The following is a 20,689-nucleotide window of genomic DNA, read 5'->3' as shown; positions in this document are numbered from 1 at the left end:
AGGGACAGAACTTAAACTTCCTTCTTTTGGCTCTAAATGCATTATGCTTGTCTCTATACCTCATGGCCACCAATTTCTACAAGTCCTTTAGTTACTCTCTAGTTCAATCACAGACTCCCATAGGGCAGGAGGGATGTTCCAGTGCAAAGTTGATTAAACTACTCCTCCCTCCCATAGTGTATTAGCATAAAATTAATCAAGAAATATTGAAGAAATATCTATTGACTACTTGTACTAGGTGCTAGGGAAAAGCAAGCAAGCAAGCAGATAAAATTGTCTGCCATCATGAAGCTTACAATCCAATGGAAGGAGTCAGATAATGAATGAAAAAACAAGTAAGCACATAGCATGCTAGATGGTGATGGGTTCATTGGAGAAAAACAAAACAGGAGAAGATAAAGAGTGTTAGTTAGGGAAAGGGCTTCTGTGGCTATCTGCAAGAACATTCCAGGCAGACAGAGAGTATGTGCCAAGGCCCTGTGGTAGGATGTCTGAATGTTGGTAAAATAGTAAGGAGGCTAATGTGGCTGGCAGAGCACAGCCAGGAGAAAGAGCAGTAGGAGGTAATTTTAGGGAGCCTAATCATGTAGAGCTGTATAGCCACAGAAAGACTCTGGCTTCTATTCTAAATAAGCACTTGGACATTTTGTGCAGAAGAATGACATGATTTGTGTTGACTTATATTTTAAAACAGTTATGAAAACAGACTACAAGGGGAATAAAGAAAAAACAGGGAGCTATGGTAACAATCTAGGAGAATCATAATGATGGTTTGGGTGAGGTGGTACGATTGGGAGTAGGAGTTGGGTTCTGAATACATTGATAAAGAAAATAGGGTATTCTGACCAGTAGGATGTGGGAAGAATTACAGTATAAGAGGAGGGGACAAAGAGCGCACTGGGCAGGAAGCCTGGGATTCTGAGTTGGAGTTTCAGCCTCATCTCACATTTGCAGTGTTAATCAGGGAAAATTACTGACAAGTTTAGGGCCTCATTTTTCACATCTGCAAAAAGGTGCTCAAATACCTTCCCAACCTCACAAACGAATATGATGTCTGTGCTCAAGATGGCTTGCTCAGAATTGAATCTTAGCTCTGTGTGACCTTGTTTAAGTTCATTAGCCTGAGCGAATGTGGTGGGGAGACTGAGGTCAAATCTGGAATATATTGAGTGCAAACATAAAAAACAAAAAGCTAAATCATTACAGTTATGAGGATTCAATTTTGGAAGCTTTGTTTTTAAAAAGTTAAATCTCTTTCTTGATGAGCTAAAAATAACCCTAGAAGAAAGTTGGTCCTGGAAAACTATTTTCACCAAAGCCTATGATTTGTAGCCATAATATGGATTTTGCACTCTTTGAAACTATATTTACAAGGTGATACCTAGTGACCTGATAAATTCCTACCCCCTCTCTCCCCTCAAATCCTCATCTTCAGTTTTAGTTTGATTTAAGCCCCAAAGGCTTCTTTGGCTTTCCTATCTCTGAGCAAGTTCACCACACCCTGGAATTTTTCTAAATTTTTATTAAGTACATTTTTACTAGCAAGATATGATTGAGTTATTCTAAGTGACTCAAATGTTTACAACTTTCCCACTCTTGCTTAAATATGCAAAGCTACCTCTTTCCAATTCACAAAGTCAGAAGAAGCACCCCTCCTTGAAAGGTTCAGGATGGGCCTAACCCCCAGGGGGGAGAGGGCAGGCGTCACAAGGCCTACTTGGTCTCCACATGGATCCCTCTTCTCAAACCCACCACACACTCAAAGGTAAGCCTGCCTCCATCTCTCTCCATTCTCCATGACCCTCCCAAGTCATTCCCCTCAAAACCTACCTACCCTGCAAGGTAACTGATAAGCAATTTAATAATAAGCTATTATTTAATGAATTGCTATTAGTAATGAGGAAGCATTAGCCTGAGGACTCTCTGCAACTTAACTTCCAGACAGGGATTTCAATTAAAGTTATGGTGGAATGGTGCAGTGTTCAGGCACTATGAAGCTAGTTGTTTAGTAAGAAGTCCCTTTGAGAAATGCTCATGAAATCTTCTCAAAAGGTGGTCTCCTTCTTTGCCTATACTGTAAGTGAGCAGCTTCAGTGTGGTCCCTGAGGCCAAGTCATGGGGTCCACAAAGTTAAAACTGTTGTCATAATCACACCCATAACACACCAAAGTGTTTGCCTTTTTCGGCCTCACTCTCTCACAAGTGTGTTGTGGATTTTCCAGAAGCTACATGATGTGTGACGCTGACATCACTCTAATGACTAAGAGAATGCATGCTTGTATATTTTGGTTTTCAAAGTTGATTAATTTTAATTTCAAGTATCAACAGAAACTTCACTTTCTAAGAAAACTCTTTGGGGTACTCAATAATGTTTTTAAGTGTGTAGAGGGGCCCTGAGACCAGATGTCTGAGGACTGCTGCTTTAAGTTATCCTCCCTGATCTGGCAGCAGAGATACCAGAAATACAGCAAAACCAGAAGGAGGGTGGTAATTCCTACTAACCTCAAAACGGAGTTTGCTAATCACTTTCCAAAGGTTAGTATCTAAAAGCAAAATCAAAAGGCCACATATAAGGAAGTGCTCCAAAATAAATCAATCATGTCCAAAGAATACAGGCACCAACTTGAAGGAGCTCCAGTTGTCCAGATCAGGAACATTTGATTTGTAGCTTTGTGCTTAATCAGAAATGTCACTGGCATCTTTTAGGGTGTGAGAGATAAAGGGAAGGGAGGTTTCACACCAGAGGGAAAACATAAGGATTAACATTAATGTCTACATTTCCCACATTTCCCAAGAGAATATCATGAACCAAGTATTTAGAGTTCACACTTTTAATTATTCAGTATCTTAATACAAATATAAGAAATAACACAACAATTAAATAACATATGAAAAGCTCACTAAATATACAAATATCCAATTCTACATTGAAAACAATTTAAGTTTAGTTCCTAGGTCACTGTAAAGACACAAGAAAGTGAAGGATATGCAAAAGTCACTAATATGATCTGATGATTATTTAAGAGTTCAAGATTGTTCCACTAGTTAGAACAATACATTTAAAACAAAAGGATTTGTATGCCCATACATGCTTCCTTGGCTACTGTGAGAATTAACTCATGGGAAAAGAAGCTAGAAGAGACAAAACATATGAATTAGCTGACTACTTTACAGAAAACCTTCTAAACGCCTGTTTTCATACACAATACACTGTCATACTAGGCTGAATTCAGAATTACTAAAATAGGGCAGGGTCATATTATGAAACAAATGGACAGGGAATTCATGCTTTTTTAAAAATGTGAGCTGGTGTACAAGACTAACAATATTATTCTGCTATAGAAATATAAAACCAAAGTTAAGGTTGCCAATGTTGCTTCACAATAAATTTAGTCCCATTTTCATTGTGGTAAATATCACAGAAGCACATGAAGAACAGCAGTGAAACCAAGGGTTCTAGAAAGACCAGCTATTAGCAAAGCAGTGAGCAGGTAGCAGACTAGATACCAAGTGATGAGGAAACAGACTCATGGACCTCAGAACAGTAAGGGGAGAAGAGATGCAACGTCACCAGGAAGGCAAAAGGTAGTCTCAGCAAGTTCTTTGGTCCTGAACCTTCCTGCATTCTTCTCTCTTTCACTTCTTTTCCCTTCATGTATTCATTTGGAATTCCTGAACACATTCTTTTACTTGTAGTCTTAGAGCAGAATGGCAAATTATGTGGCCCAACTCCTGAATCTTCTGGATGCAGACATGGAAGCTCATTGAGATAAAGTCATTAACACAGGGTTGCTACCACTCAGAATGAAAGTTGGCCTCTGAGCTGTGGCTCCTGATTCTAAGTCCAGTATCCTTTCAACAGCACAACACCACATTACTCTACAAAATCAAGTCCTACAACAGACCTGAGAGGTAAAATGACTTCCTCCTGGAACTCACAGGAGCACTGGATAGCTTACAAGGCAGTAGAAAGTCTTGAAATTCTTAGGCCTTTCACTCCCCCTCTTTTAGGTTCCTTGGAGAACGACCCTTTTCCTCTGCTTTCCTCCTCTGTCAGATTCAAGTAGATCAGGGAATAACTTTCAGGGTTCAGTGACTCATCTAGGACTCTGGATAAAAGAAAGATCAAGATATTAACTGAGAACATTTATCATTTCTATCCTACTAGGTCTTAGGAGGATCAGTAACAAAAGGTCAATCAATAAACCTAGAATTCTCCTTGTGCATATTTCACTTGCAAAGATAGGGAAATAGTCATTCTTGACCCAGTGTGATGTGAGGGGACTGCAACTCCCTTTAAAAGGACATAGAAAAAAAAAAAGTACATAGATAATTCTGGGAAACAATGGTTTGCAGAATTACTCAAGACTGCAACTAAAACAACATGTTCAAGAATTCCAAATGATCTACATGTACTTTATTTATTAGACCTTGAGCTTTGTTTCCTATCGACAGTCACTTGCCAGATATGGGTTGGGAATGGACATAAAGTAGACATATGGAGGTCCTTTCAAGGCCTTTTGGCTTTCTAGCACATAAACTGGGAGGATGTCGACCTCCCCACAGCACATAGACAGTGAAGTAAAAGACCTGGATTTGTCTTGGTGTTGCCTCTCACTCTCTGTGTAATCTTAAGTAATTCTTTAACAGAACCTCCAACTTTCTGCATGGTTTAATGTTGCCAACATTTCCAGCATCAGCTATCTGTGGTGTAAGACACAGAACAGCTCAGGCAAGACCGTCCAGGCGTAAGGGTCTGTTGGCCAGTGACTCTATGATCAGATTATGTCATGACATTTTGATATGATGGGTAATATTTGTAGCCATTCTATGGTAAAACTTTATAGAAAAACAGTGTCTTAGCATGCAAGATTTCTCCCAGCAATTCTGACCTAGGCCATTCAGTAAAGGTTGCTTAACAGTTTTCTCAAATAAAGCATCACATTTCTTCTGCTTGGAACTATACGGAAACTGGAGTAGGGCTAAGGGTTGCCACTCATCAGTCTTCATCTGGGGAGCATAGTTACAATTATTTAGGAAGCAAAGCTTCTTGCTTTTTTTGAAAAAAAAAATTCTTTGTATTGTCCTTCCAACTAATTACCAATTTCACCATCACAAATTGTTTATTGAGCCCCTCTGTTTTTGACATAAATACTAAGCTTAAAATAGAAAAAAATGACATGATACTACCTGAGATATAGTGTTTTACTAACATGGCCATTGTTATCATTGCCAATAGCCTACTTATAGGTTAGGTTATTGTACAGCGAAGTAAAAGAAATGAAGGAAATGTACAGACAATGTGGGTGGAAAAACCCCACTTCTACATGAAATAGCTAAATACTCGAAGAAAAAGTGAAATTTGGAATATGTATTTCACATGGTTGCCTAAGTTTCCTATTGTTTTCTAATTTGGCCTTGACTTCAATAAAACAAAAGACAACTGCTACTCAAAGATTTCTACAAACTTGGTGACTGTCTATGATGAGCTGCCCCCAGGTGAAGTTTTTGTTTCTGAAAAGCATGTCATCATTGGTGGGTTGACTAATAAGAGATTAAAGGTTACTGTTAACCCCAAATTTAACTTTATTGTAGCATATGCGGAAGGGACTAATTTATGACATCAGTGGGTTTTAATAGAACTATTACAGAATGGGGAAAATTTCCCTAGGAAATTTTTATTTTTTTTTCCTCACTTTCTGTTTCAGTAACAAAGTACTGGCCTAATGAAAGAAGAAAGTTATTTGAAAACCAATTAATCTATTATCATATTGTAGTCTCTTGGCAAGTAACTATAATGATCCCATCAGGAATGATGCAAAGAGAAATCACCTCTAACTTATCATACCTTCTTCCAGGGCACAGCTTTACAGTTGTAAAAAAACCAACAATGACTCTGTCATTATATAGAATCAAAAGAAAAATAAAGGGAGCTAGCTGCTCTATAAAAATAACATCAATCATTACAGATTATCCCTCTGTCCAAAAACTGTAAATCAGTTTGTGCTTTTGTGAGCATTAAGTAATTTTGACCATTTTTTGGACATTTATCTAACAAAGAGTTGGACCTTGCTTAGACTGTCCCTATTTACCAGACTTGTCTTACTACTGGGTAGCTTCACAGAGAAGATTGTCTACTCACGTTCAGTAAGTTCAAAAACTAATTCACCCCTCCCCTCCCTCCTCTCCTTTTTCTCTCCCTATGAAGTCTGAACATACACACACACACACACACACACACACTCCGTTTCTGCTCTCCACTTCCCCATTTCTATTCATATCACATATCACCATTTTTCCAGTTACCAGGTCCAGAATCTTGGTGTCATTTTTGATGGATCATATTTCCCTGCCCATCCAAGTTTTATGTTTTCAGGAGATGATGGGGAGAAAAAAAGACAGGAAAAAAAAAAAAAAACAAGGAAAGATGGAAAGCAGACATAGAAGGACATTTTTCATTTTCATGGCAAATTGACAATCAGAATTTGTTACTTGAAAAAATTTAAAAATGGCACTATCTTTTATGATTATCTTTCCTTTCTCCCAAGTTTTTGTAATAACTTAAAGTTTGGTCTTAATAAACTCAGCCTGGAGTGTTTAAGTCTCCAGCATCATCAATACTTTGTTTTATTAGCTATTTAAGTCAATGGCACCAAATGATCTGGCTGTTAAAATTTTTGAAACTAGCCAAAAATCTCCAGTCACTCAAAATATGCCACTGAATGTTCAGTGTAATTGAGTGAATTGGCCATATATTATGAAGGCATTGTAAATAAATGGCAGTCCTGGTGTTAGAGGCTTCAGTAGGTTCAGGTGCTTATTTCATAGGAGAGAAAAAGCCTGAGTAGAAATAAGCTGACTCTCTTTGCTTCTGAAGCTGGATAAAGCACTGCACAATGATATCTCCCAGAAAAATTCAAGATTTACTTAATGAACAAAGGACAATTATTTTGCAAGTACTCCATGCTAGAGGAATTTACCTTGGTTTTGAATATACTGTATTAAAAGATTATTGCTCAAGAGGGACTTTTTAAAATTAATTTGAACACTTCATACTTCTCTGCTTGCACTTTCCAAAGAAATACAGCAGTAAGAGCAAGCACAGACTAAAATCAATACAACTGCTAACAATATCACCTTTGAAGTAAGGACTCCAGGACACCATGACTGGAAGAACATTCTCGCAGAGGTCAGGAGACTAGGGCTCTAGTCCTAAACCTGCTGTTAACTAGCCATGTGATCTTAGGGAAGGAAGTCAACTTCCCTCTCTGGGATTCAGCTCCTAATCGGAAAAAATGAATAGCCTGATTAAAGTAGAATCAACCTTCTGTTTCAGACATTCTGCAGAGCACTAATGAGTTTAAGGGCTTAGTTTGTGTGCAGTAAAATGATCTGATCTGCAATCTCCTCTCCTGAACAAAACAAATACCTATATCTACTTTTGCAAAAGGGTCATTGACAATAAAGATTTATTACTTTTCTTACAAAATCACAAGAATTAATCTGATGTTTACATAAGATTTATTCAAAATTAAGTGTTCAAAAACCTAGAACATGAAAGCTATTAATCTATGAGACATAAAAGAAAAAAGAAAAAAAGGTAGCATTGGAGTGGGATTTTTTTCTAGAAATCTGAAATGACACTCAAAGCCAACATTTCTTTCTTCCCTATCTTTCAGTCACCTGAGGTGGAGAAAACACCCAATATCACCCCTTCACCCTAGGAACCGCCCATCACCCACAACACAAACTGCTACTTTGCATCAGCTTTAAGAAATGACGTGCTGTCTTCAGAAACCAAAGAAATTTCATTCTCTTGAGCTGACTCTTCTTGCGTACCATATCTCTTGTTTTATTTCCCACAATGTTTTAGACTCAGCATTGAGGAAGGACTGAATTTACAGTAAGAAAAAGGGAAGTAAAAAAATCACTTTGAAAATGATTATCCTTCCATCCATTCACTATTTTGATGAATGTTTACTGAACACTTGGTATACATAAGACACTATGATTGATGTTGTAGGGGAGACAGAAAAACTTAGAATATATAAGGGCAGAATGACATGATCAGTTATTGTAAGTCTGGATCACTTGTTATGTTGCCTATAGTGTCTGAAACATAGTTAGAATATAACAAAGTGCTACTTCATTAGTGATTGTGTTGGACAATTTCACAGTCTCTTGAATGGAGTAGCTGGGCTGTGGAATGCTGTAAAAAGAGAAGAGATGGTCCTTCTCATTAATGGGTAGCAGGAACACAGCAAAGGTACCCAGACCTTTTTTTGATTTTTGCCATCTGATGATTCCATAGTGATCAGATAAACATTCTCCGCATTCCTCTCATCAACCATTACTCCCAATTTACAAAATAATTAGCCTTGAAACGATCTTAGCAAATGAAAAGCAGGAATAGCCAGTTTAATGGTCAATTTCAAGAAAACCACACTATGTGTCTTAAAATGCCAGTAAACATATATGCATTTCAACAAACAAAATATACTGGTGCCACCCCCTTATTTACATCTTTATGTGGCCCTCAAATTGTAATTTATTTTTTTCCTTCTTTGCCCATCCCGTGATGACTTACCTCGATCTTGGTTCCGATGACGTTTCCAGTATAATAAGATTGAGATTAAGACCAGAAGGATTATCAGAGAAACAATACTTAACAGTAGTGGAACTGAAAACCAATAGCCTATAGACATTGAAGGAAGAAAAAGGAAAAACAAAGTCAGAAGAAGCTGTTGATGAAAAAGTGAGGAAGCTTTTATGTATTACACAGTGATGAGTTTTTACTAGTGTTCAGCTTTCAATGAAAATGATCCTTAAATATATACAGAAGGAGGCCTATTCATGACTTCACATTATTTTAATCATGTTTAAATAATAATAATCACTGTCATCTTTTATGTGGTTACTATGTAAAGAGCTTCAAATGTGTCATCTCATTTAATCCTCAAAGCAGCCCAAGAGTCAGGTATTATTACTATCATCTAACAAATTAAAAAAAAACAAAATGAAACTGAGGCTCAGGGAAGCTAAGTAAGCCCCAAGTCAGCATAGTAAGTGGAAAAAACCAAGGCTTGGTCAGAGGTCTATTCATCTTGGCCACACAGTTCATTAAAATAATAGGTTTATTGAGGAAGTTTTGGAAAACACAGGGAAACAAAGGAAAAAAAATCATGAATCTCATGATTTCAACCCCCAGGCATAACTCATCTCAATATTTTAATTTTATTTCTTCTAATCTATATCTTTGCTCTTAAATCTCTTTCCAACAGTCATTACCTGCAACTCAGCCTGCATATCAGCTCCTGTGTCACTTTGTGATCCAAGGACAGAGGAAGAGCTTCCTGATTTCAGAGTCTCCAGCATTTTCCCCTTACCTCTTGGATGGGATTGGTCACCTCAAACTTAACTCAGTACCTTCACACAGGGATCTAACTACAATAGTTATACTGCCTGTCATGTTGCTTTAAGCATGGGCAGTTTTTAGTCAATGCTCTCAAAATGAACATTACACAAATGATGTACACTTTGTACATCATGTACAGACATAAATGATATACATCAATTTTGTTATTCTTGGAAAAGAAGGCATGTTCCTTTTCAAGTTCTTGGGGTTTTTTTCAGAGAAAATTTCCCTTTGCCTTGGCTGAACCTGAGGATCTCTTCATAAATGGCCAAATCTAACACCACAAACCTGATGTGGACTTTTAGATTAATTTGTTTTTTCAAGGACCCCAGAAATGACTACAGGAGATGTTTCTTAAAGGTCACTGCACCAATGAGGTCTATGTGGGAAAGCTTTTCCAGGTTTTACTGCCCAAAATGCCCCCTGAAAAAAGTAGCAATATCATTTTAGGGGGCTTATTACTGAAAGCCTCATTCAGAGGCACTTCAGTGCTTCAAAATAACACCGAGAAAGAAAACGATGGCTGTTATCACCAAAGCGTTGTCTCTAAACCTTCCGCTTCCTTTTTCGCTCACTCATGACCCTCTCCTCACATCCATGAGGCCCAGAGATAGCAGTTTACATAGGAAACACAAGCAAGTAAAAGGCTTCTGAGTGGGAGGAAGGCTATTTTAAAAGGGGAGAGGAAAACACCTCAGATCAGCCCCTTTCCTAAAAGCTCTATTGCCCCTTTCGCACCATGTGGATTATGCCAAGGTTTCATCATGTATGCCACTTCTCCCAGGAAATCTCCCTAACCCCTTCAGATTGAGCTGATGTCCCTTCTCCCCACCCTCAGTCCTCCCACAGTGCACCACAGCTTTCTTACTGAAGCATTTAAGACACAGTTTTACAACAGCCCAGCCTCTTCTCCACACCCCCTAGTAGACTAGAAGCTCTCTGAGTGCAGTGACTGAGTCTTGCTTACTGTCACATTTCAACTGTCACAAAGGCTGGCATACAACTCAGCAAATATTAGTAGCATGGAAGAATAAATGAATGAATGCATCTCGGCAGAAGAATTTGATGTGTGGGCAACATACTACTCACCAGACTGAAACTGGCTTTATTGGCTTCCTCAACTCTCTTCCTTTCCCTGCCTTCCCCAGACTCCCCGCCTAGCAGCTTCTTCGCTAGAGGCTGCGATGCTCTGCAAAACATTCGCCTTCCAGGTGTATGTACACAGATGTGACCACAGCCATCTTTGCCCACCTGCTCTTACCTTTGTTCACAGTTTGCCTGAAGTAGGTCACAGTACCCAGGTGTAGCACCTGGCAGATCACCTCCTTCCCCATCTGACTCTTGGGGTCTTTGACATGGAGGACGCTGGTGACGGATGTGGTCCCGTTGGGGTGTGAGACAATTTCAGTACTGTTCTCAATCCCTGACCCAGAGACTTTCCAGGAGATCACAGGGGCTGGCCGGGCATTGGCAGAGCAAGTAATATTTAGGTGGTCTTCAAAAAATTTATAGTGAAGGAACACTGTGGGCTGTACTGGGACAAAAAACAAACAAACAACGATGGTCTGCCATCAGTTAAGCACCTGGTCTGAGTCCCACACTCTCCAAGGAGAAATGAGGGAAAGATCTTTATAGAAAGACAGTGGAGGCTTGAAAGATAAGGTGGCATATCCAGTCTACACTGGGGCCTTCTCCACTCCTCCCGTGTGTAATTCTCTGACTTGTGGGATGGAGACTGGCTGAAGACAGCCCTGTGACAAGGAAGGCCTCTCTGTAGTTTGCCTCTAGGAGAACTAGGTGGGTGGACAGAGGGTATCTTCTCTCCCAAACAGTCCAGTGCCCAAATATTTTTTTCCCCTTTTCCAGGGGCAATGAAGCATCCCTGCTGCCTTCTGAGAATCCTTATCCAATAGTTGGACAATAACCACCCATCAGCACTTTCATACAAGTCAGCTGCATTTCTCAGAAGCACAAGGGCAGTTTCAGAACAGAGAGCTCATAAAGGAGTGCTGCTTAGTTAACCTTTTCTTGCTTGAGCCAGACCAGTGAATGAGATGCACAGAGGAAACTCGGAAAGTCCCTGTTTGGAATATCTACACAAAATGCAAATTAGGAATTCACTGCCAAGAACTAAAAAATCATAGAATAACAGTCGGAAGGACCTTGGAGATCACCTTACAGAGTTAAGGGAAAAAAACTAGCTTATGAGAAAAGGACATTATTTTTAGGCCAGCTCTAGTCTGTTCCCTTTTAAAAGTCCCTTGACTAATGTGTTCATCTTCTTTAGAAGGTGCAGTTTTTTCTGCTGAGCAAATGAGACTTGCCTTACCGTGACTCGCTTTGAAGCTCACAAGATAATTAAAGGGCAGCACTAAATGAAAGCCTGATCCGTGCTTAGAGGTTCAAGACGTGGGCGGAAGTAGGCTGGAGGAAATGGGGCCATCGGTCCGTGACTCTGCCCACAGAGGGCCCAGATTACTAACAACCATGAGCACTGTGGGAAGGGAGATAGAAGTGAAGGAAGACAAGCATGGTTGATGTGGTTAGGCTGGTGGATGACTTAAGAATGCTTTAGATGGAAGCTAAAAGGTATGGCTGGGAAGTCAGTGTGGAAAAGAACAACAGGATTACTAGCTAGAAGACTCAGAGGAGCCTGATTTTCAGGCAAGAGAAAATGCAAAACATACATAAAGGTGGGAGTAGGAGAAAGAGTAAAATTAGCAAAAAAGAGAGAAAAATGGAACAGAAGTGAGAAAAATATGACACAAGAAGGAAAAAGAAGAAAAATGAGATAGAACAAAGGAAGGAAGGAGGGAAGAAGGAAAAGAGAGAAAGAGGGAGACAGAGAGACAAAATGAAAGAGAGAGAAATCAAGAAAAAAGCCTGACATAAGAATCTACAGAGGGGACCTATGACGGACAAAATCAAGGAGAGAAATGTGGATTCGGCATTGTCATACCTCCCTCTCATTCTTTATCTACTGAGCCATTCGCCCATGTCCCATGTTGGCTTGCTCAAACTCGGACTTTAACATTCCTGATAACCATGTCTAAGTCTGTCTTTTCCCTTCTAAAACCACTACCAAGTGTGCTGTGCTCCAAAGTTACCCCTTATTCCTGTTTCTCAGTTCTTGATCTCAGCTATGTGTCAGTTAAGAGGAAAGGAATTTTGTCAAACTAAGCCTCTTGGATTTTAAAAGAATGCTTATTATCCAGTAAGATCCCTAGTTGGCATCAGGTATGAAGAGCCTCTGCTCCATGTCCCCTTATCAATCTTGAGAGGGCTTTACTGAAACAAAATGAGAGGAACCACCATAACTGGCTCTGGGTTGGCTCAATCTGGCTCCATCCTTGGATCCAAAAATGTTAAAGCTGTTAGAGTTACAAGAGATGATCTATTTCACACTTACTGTGCAGAGAGTGCACAGTAAGATATGGTGCACAGAGTGGAAAGGACTCAGCAGAGCCATGTGATCACAAATGGCAAAGCCATGTCTGAATCATATCACTGCTTATGGAACTTTTTGTCACCATGGTCTTTAATTTATTCTTGCTTACAACAGAATCCCTCAGAGCAAAACTAATTACAGGCAGAGACCCAATGTAGCCTCATGAATTCTCCAAATAACCATAACCACAGTTACAATAGACATGAAAAGCTAAGTGTCTTCTCAAGAGTCTTTCTGGGGCTTGATTTCTGAAAACCTAGGCACTACCACCAGGTTCCAGACATTCTTGAAAAATCACACTTCTATCCAGAGATAATGGATTCTCAGAGACTCACCAGAAAGGGTGAGGCAGGCTACTCCTGAGATCTTCCCAGAACCAAAGGTATTGAAGAGGCACTTGTAACACCCCTCATCATCCAGGGTGGTATTCCAGAAGGTAATGGTTGAGTTATGGAGTCCCAGCTCGGTGATGTTCACCTTGTCCTCATAGGCAGGCTGGAGCACAACCCCATGGTTCTTGCTGAAGGTGACCATGTTTTCCGGGCTCACAGCCCTGATTTTCTGCCACGTCACAATCAGGACTTCGTGGGGACTTTGCAGAGAGCATCGTAAGGAAACGGGTGTGTTCAGCAGCACTTTTTCATCTTGGGTCACCACTGTCATCACGGAACCATAAAAGAACATTCATATTTTAAAATTTCATACATATGAATACATGATTTTCTGATTAAAAATAATGCATGTTCAAAGTCAAATATAGAAAAGATGATAAAAATGCAAGAAAGAGAACATTTATCTACATTTCTGATGTGGTTAGAGAAGTGTAAGTTCAAATACATTTGTTCAGTCTTTAAGAGTAGAGAAACGAGGGTGAGAGTCTCAGTGATGAGAAACTGTGTGATGAATCCCTGTAAGCTGGAGAGCAGGTGGAAGGGGGACACCACCAGATAAGATACTAACATCACCAAGTGTGTCTATGCCTGGAGAGGTAGAAGCCAGGAGTAGGAAAGGGCCAGGGGACGATAGCAGAGTGATTTGCCTAAGTGAGGAAGAGGCAGCCGTCCTCTACACTCCACACATAAACACTACAAAGGAAGGGGAAGCAACGGTGGTGTCCGCCTCCAGGAAGCAGTGGTGAGTGTAGGAACATAAGACAGAGAGACATATGGGAGAGTGCTCTAGGAAGCTGACAGTACCAGAGAGCTTTGGCAACTGAATGGCATTCCGCACATTCCCACACTTTTACTGAATGCAGGACAGAATATATGAGGCATGGCAACAATTTCTTTCTCTTTCAATGGGGGCTACTCATATTGATATGATAGATGATTCAATGGGAAATCTCAATATAACAACAAATGTCCAAAGGTTTGAGAAAGCTGATACAATGAAAGAGGAAAAATAAATTCCACAAACCCAACAACTCATATTAAATGACTAAAGATACCGTAAATTAATAAACACTGACATGAATAAATGTGGTATCTTAGGTGTATAAAAAAGCCAGCATTGTAAATAGAAGAAATTAGAGATGCAGAAAATAAGAAATGTAAAACTTTAACAGATTGTCTGACATAGGAGAGTGGACATTGCATAAGAGTAAGTTGATAAATAGGAAGACAGGTCATAGAATCCCTCCAGAATGTAGCGTGTAGCACAATAAGGATACGAAAAAGATTAAAGAGAAATTCAAACACCTGGAATATTTAAGCCTCAGTCCAGTAAGACTTAAAAGGAAAGGAAAGGGAGAATGGAAGACAAAAATACTGAAAGGGTCAAAATGTGTTTTTTCAAAATGGTAAAAGGAGCACTTTAAAATAAGGCAATATTATTATGAACCTTCCTGCACCTAACAAAACAACAGAAAATTTTTAAAAAGCTAATACAACTACAAAGAAAAAAATTTAAATCCACAATAATAGAAGAGTTTCCAAAGTTCTCTCAGAATTTTCACTTCTATATATTAAAAAAATAAGTAAAGCAAAAATGTCAAATATAAGGATATAGAAGATTTGAAAATATATATATATAAATTATATATGTGTATGTAAGTATATATTTGTAAACTTTTCAAACACCTGGAACATTCCCCCAAAATGAACTTGAAATAGGTACTTGATACAAAAAAAGCTTTTACCCTATGACCTTGAACCCTGTCTGCAATGCAATAAAATTAGAAATTTACATACTTCTTTTAACTCTTTACACCAGAAATCATAGGAAGAACTATAAATCACTATGAATGACAATGAGAATATATTAAAATATGTAAAAGCTGATAAAGCAATTTTCAGAAGGAAATATTTAATCCTAACTTCATTTATTAGGAAACAGGAGAGACTGAAAAATTAAAACACATATATATCCAAACACCCCTCTCCCCCAAATAAAACAAAAGGAGTGAATTAATAAAGAAAAAAGCACAAATTAATGAAACAGAACACAAAGTGTAGACTTCATCAAAAACACCAACATTTGTTGGGGTTTTTTGCTAATAACATAGATAAAGTGTTGACTAGTGTAATTAGAAAAAAAGAAGGCAGCAAAAACAATGCCCTCTCAATGACCCCTTAACAACACCCGGGATGAAAAGGTGGCCATAGCAACAATTACAAATAGGGGTCCCTGAGTGTTGTGTGAGTCCAGGTTAAAAGAGGTGTAACCTTGATAGCTGTGAAAAGTCCTGGGGGCAATACCAGTTGTTGGGAATGGGATTTCCTGAAAGTATGCTTTGATTTTGCAGAGCAGATTTGGAGAAATTGCTGCTTTTAGAATAGACAGTAGAAATGGGGATCAGAGCTTAGAGTTTTAGCTTCGTAGGTGATTATTTTCTATGACTGTGGAAGAAATAATGTAGTGGAAAGTTTACAATTCTTTGCTGCTTATATAGAAGTCCATTTAGATTCCCCCAGTCAGTAGGTAAATCCCGTGACGTAGAAGGTAGGAAGCCTGTCCTTTCCTCATCTGTGAAGGCTGATGTAGGTTGGAGCAAAGTGAGGGGTGACCTCCCATAGAACAGAGGAGAAAGGTCTTGCAGAACTAGGAAATTCAGCAGAAAAGGGGATTCCACAGGCCTATGTACCAATGTAACCTGTAGATTTCATTATTTTCTACATTTGCATATAAAAGGGGGGCACACCCAATTTTAAGGCTTACTGCCAGATTACCTTCCAAAAAAGGTTGTATTTATTCATGCTCCTCCAAGCATTCCCACATCTTTACAAAATGGGGAATCATTATTTTAGAAGTTATTCTATTCGCTAGGTGAAAAATACTATCTTAATTTAGAAAGAGTATTTTATGTTTGGTTTTATCTACAGATACAGCTTCTAAATATCAAAGTCTTCTTCCACTTTGAAACTAAATGTGGAGCACAGAACCACTCCCACTCCTCCAAGGAATTACACATTAAACAATTCATGCAGACAAATGAACTAGCACAATGTCTCCAGTCCAGAAACTGTGTTTTCTGGACTCCAAGCAGGGGAATTGCATATCTTTACCTTGCGCCCTGCACAGCATCACTGCTGCCAAGAACCAAATCAGTCTGTAGGTAGACAGATGACAGAAGAAGCTCCTGAACACCTGAAGACAGAAAGCAAAGTACAGAAATGGGCATTTGGATGTGGACAAAGCTAAAGAAGCTGCCATCTCATCACTATGTCAGGAAATGTTGCAGTTAAGGGTTTAACCACCAGAGAACTTTGTGGAAGCAGAATCAGAGGCTATAAATGGAAGAAATAACAGAGTGTGCTCAGGATATGAGAGGGAGGAAGCAGTGATGCGGCTCTTTCATTGTGGCAGTTGGTAGCAATTTGAGGCTTTGCTCCTAAAGTCACCATTGTCAAGAGCAAGGTCTCAAAGACATAGGATCACTGGGAAAACAAACAGGCATAAATAGACAAAGAAAACACAGATTAAACATGGCAGAGAGCATCCACTTCCAAAATAATCCCTATCCCTTAGTATGAAAAATGTAAATCAGGAGTAACCATTTTTCAGAAACATATGGCTGCCCTGAAGTTTGCAGAGGTCAGTTTTCCTGCAAATTGTGCAAATTTATATAATTGTACCTTTCAAAAACTAGTAATAGCTTTGTTTTTCTTCTTTGCTTTCTTTTCATGTGTGTGTGTAAAAAATTATTGGCCTTTTTGTAAATCATGGTGGCATTTAAGGGAATGTTTTTCTGGGCATCACTTTGCTATAAAAATGAGAGGGTGGAATGTATGTAGATTAACCTCTCTCTGTAGTAGCCCCACAGATCCATTCGCTCCGTCTATGTGTATGCTCATTGTAAGAAGTACAGGCAAGAAATGTGAATTTCACTATGTTTTTCTAGATGTCTGTATTTTTCCATAATAGAGATGTGTAAGAAATGTAGGTTTCTCTGTATTTTTCTTTACCTGGACTTCATTTTTATTTCATGTTGTCATTCCAACTAGAGGTACAGATTTAATTTTTGCCAATGTCACATAATCTCTGTTAATTCAGCCCACCAAGATTTATGATTGTCCCAATCTGGCATTGCATCTATATTCTCAGGGGCTTACCTAATGCCAAGCCACAGGATAGGGCCATCTTGGTGAGAGCCACCTGCCTAGGCTGGCACTCCCTAAGATAGGCATTTTCCCCTCTAGTCATCCTGGGCTTCAGCTTGTGCAATCAACCTTGTGCTTATAGGGTGTCCTCTCTCACTCTGTTTTGTTCTCCCCATCTCCCAGTTCCACACTCCAGAGTTCTCCCAGGGCTGAGCAAAGGGAAATCCTTCCAGGCTCTCTGCCTAGACTCCCTCCTACCTACCTGTCCCTGTTTCCCTTGCTGTGGTGGGCAGGCTTGCCTCCTCCCACAGTTGCCCCCTGGAAAGCAAGGCACAAGTACTCACTGTTCTTGGATTTCAATGCCTCCGTCCCCCCTAAATTCTACTTATCATCTTCCTAGACTTCCCACTCTTACAGGCCTGAGAGGAAGCATCATTTTGGGGACACAAACTGGTATCTGAGCATAGACATTAGTTACTCCTTTGCTCTCCTAGCCTAGAAAACACTTGTTTCCCTCTAGGGCCAGAAAAACTGGTCTCTATCACCTTGCAGTTCTTCCCATCACCTCTTCCTGTAATAATACGTATTCATATTTAGGCAAACCCAAACACTTAGACTCTTGCTATTTAAAAGCTTTGGCTTCTGAAACTAAAAAAGTCTTCTTTGGCATTCTCATTCCACAGCATTAAAAAGACAAAAAAAACCCAAAAAAACAAAAACCCCACCATGCCCCACTCTCTCACAGGGAAATCCAAGTCCTAGCAATGGCTGTGATAAGGAATATGAAATGGATTGGCTCTCAGGGTGAAAAGTGGTGTTTTAGATAAAAGAGAAAGCAGACTCACAACAAAACACAAGATGTGTGAAGTGAGAGTCAACAGCATTTAAGAAACAAAAACAGTGATTGAGGCAAAGGGAATTCCAGGGAAACCCTTGCTGTGACATACATGATACTTACTCTGGCTGTCTTGAGTTAGGACTAGCACAGACACTAGATGTGTGAGCTAGGCTGAATGATTTTTACCTCTCCATGGAGCAGGAAAAAAAGAAAGCATGAGCCTCTCTTGTTAAAAAGACTAAATAAGCTAGCAAATGAAAGCTCTTAGAAGAGCAACTGATATAAATAAGCACTAAATAAATGTAATCTCACTCAGATTATTTTGAGAATTACTTAGCATTTAAAGCACTTAATGCCATGCCTAAAATACAGTCTGTGCCTATATGTGTTAGCTTAAAAAATTCATTAATCAAATAATATTCTGGGAGTACAATAATGAAAATGGAGAAATGCATCCCACCACTTGCCAGAAGGGCCAGGATTCACAGAGACCTGGGCTTTTTCTCACAGCTGTCCACCTGGCTGCTACATTGCCCCTCCAGCCAAGTCCTAATCCCACCACATGTAGTCACATGGACTGAGAAAAATTAACCTCTCTGCCCATTTCTTTATTTGTAATATTGGGTAATAATTCTTCCTCCAAAGGATAGTTACGAAAATTAAGAGCATCTGTCCCTTGTAAACTAGCTTGCAGGCCTCCATTCTCCTTTGTTAAGACAGACACTGAAATAACTGGCTGGCTGGTCTTGCCAAAAGACTATACATGCAAAATATTACCTTGAGGCATTTTTGTATTTAGATTTTAATTTTTTATTGCTATTATTTTATTTTTATTAATTGAACGAATATAAACGAAAATCTTTCCCCTTGTTCTGTGTCATGTAAACACAGTGTGGATAAACAAAATGTCTGTCTCTCTTGCATATACCCTGAGATTTTTAACCCTGATTTATCTGATCCTTTATGGCTGCCCAAGGCAAAGGCCCAGAGGATGGAGAAATAGGCCCAAACCTCGGGAGGGAGCAAGCTCTCACAGCGAGCCCTGAATTCGGCAGCCCCACCCCAGTTTTTTGTGTCAATCGGAGCCAAAACAGCACCAACTAGGGGCAATTTAAAATAGGATTGTGTTCCTCGCCCTGCAGCCGGAGGCAGTTAGCCGAGCCGCGAGCCCGCACTGTCAGACGCACCCGGTCCCTCCGGGGGCGACGATCTAGGGAGAAGCGACTCCGGAACCCACGCCTGGCAGCATCCTTTTCCCAGGGTGTGAGGACAGAGAGTCGGGACTCCGGGAACGGCCTGAAAACCACCCTTCGATGGGCAAAATTCGCTTCTCGGCCCGGTTAAACGCTGGGAGGAGAGCGTCGGCACAAACACCAGCGCCAAACCGGACTGCCACGGGCGGCCAGCGCGCGCACTCGGCCCGCCACCGCCCCAGACCACCCGGGCGACATCGCCCACCCGCGCCCTCCCTCCCCGGCCCAGCGGCGCTCACCATCCTCTCCATCCTCGCCCCGGGCCGCGCGCAGTGGCCGACGTCAGCTGGCTAGACGGCGGATCTCACGCCAGACCGGGCTGGGCGCCTCTCGAGCCGCGCTGACCGCCTCTGCGCCCACTGCTGAGCGAAACGGCCTCCTCCGCTCAGCTCGCGGGAAACCCACCCCGCCCACCTCGCAGACGCGCGTGCGTGCAGGGGGCTCGGAGGGCCAGGTGAAGTTCCAGCTGGTGGCCGTTAAATAAATGCCAGTGATGCTCATCCTTTTCTACATTTGAAACATTTTGCGTTTTTGAGAGGTGACAATTAAAACTGAACACGTTTGAAAAGAAATACCTTTTTCCCATTTTGAAAGGAAATGGAGGGAGGTGGGAAAACATGAATTGTTCAACGGCTTAGCAGTTAGGGGAATGACAGTCTGCATCGTCACGCCGGCGGGTAAGAAATGAGGATTTTTGAGACAGAGTAATCAGTTTCTCCAAAGATGACCTATGACAATGAAAAATGTTTTGAAGCTGAATTTAACCAATAGACACTTTAAAAAACAAGTGTACATTAATTTTTATCCAGAAGCAAATTATATATTCAAACAAGCAATTCTGTAATGATCTTTCCTTTCATGACGTAACTTTTTTCCCTTTACTGTGAGGAATTCCCTTCCACTTGCATAGATGATGAGGATTCTTATTGTTTTAACAAGTTCTACAATTCTTGACTCTAAAAAAAAAAAAAGACAGATCAATGAAATGTTCATATCCTGAGGCCATTTCTGTTTTCCTATCACCACCTTCTGCTAAGGTGTTGTGACAGAACTTTTCCTTAAGATCCATGGGGCTGGCTGTAAGTCCGAGCATTGCAAGTAATAAAGCAATAACTGATTTTTTCCCCCCAGAAAACCAGAACCATGAAATACATATAGTGAAAGGACTAATAAAAGACTTGGAGTGCCAAACAGGAT

At 40.1% G+C, this 20,689-nt stretch overlaps 1 protein-coding gene across 4 annotated transcripts; it reads right to left on the bottom strand.

Moving 5' to 3' along the window:
- Nucleotides 1–2,815: 2,815 nt before the first annotated feature.
- On the bottom strand, nt 2,816–19,916 carry CD200 (CD200 molecule). Of its 4 annotated transcripts, none has more exons than XM_036933114.2 (6): nt 19,732–19,910; nt 16,367–16,448; nt 13,199–13,519; nt 10,677–10,949; nt 8,588–8,695; nt 2,816–4,109 (listed from the first exon to the last, which is right to left on the bottom strand). In XM_036933114.2, exons 1-6 carry the CDS (start codon nt 19,741–19,743, stop codon nt 4,102–4,104), a joined length of 804 nt encoding a protein of 267 aa, XP_036789009.1. In that variant the 5' UTR covers nt 19,744–19,910; the 3' UTR covers nt 2,816–4,101. The 4 variants fall into 4 exon arrangements, with proteins under 4 accessions (XP_036789009.1, XP_036789010.1, XP_036789008.2 ...); XM_036933113.2 differs by lacking the exon at nt 2,816–4,109 and adding an exon at nt 4,116–8,209 and having other exon boundaries at nt 19,732–19,914; XM_036933115.2 differs by lacking the exon at nt 8,588–8,695 and having other exon boundaries at nt 19,732–19,912.
- Nucleotides 19,917–20,689: the final 773 nt, after the last annotated feature.

Source organism: Manis pentadactyla, chromosome 1, assembly GCF_030020395.1.
Source record: "Manis pentadactyla isolate mManPen7 chromosome 1, mManPen7.hap1, whole genome shotgun sequence".
Taxonomy (NCBI): domain Eukaryota; kingdom Metazoa; phylum Chordata; class Mammalia; order Pholidota; family Manidae; genus Manis; species Manis pentadactyla.
The sequence above is the reverse complement of the archived record's forward strand: the minus strand, read 5'-3'. Positions and strand labels throughout refer to the sequence as shown.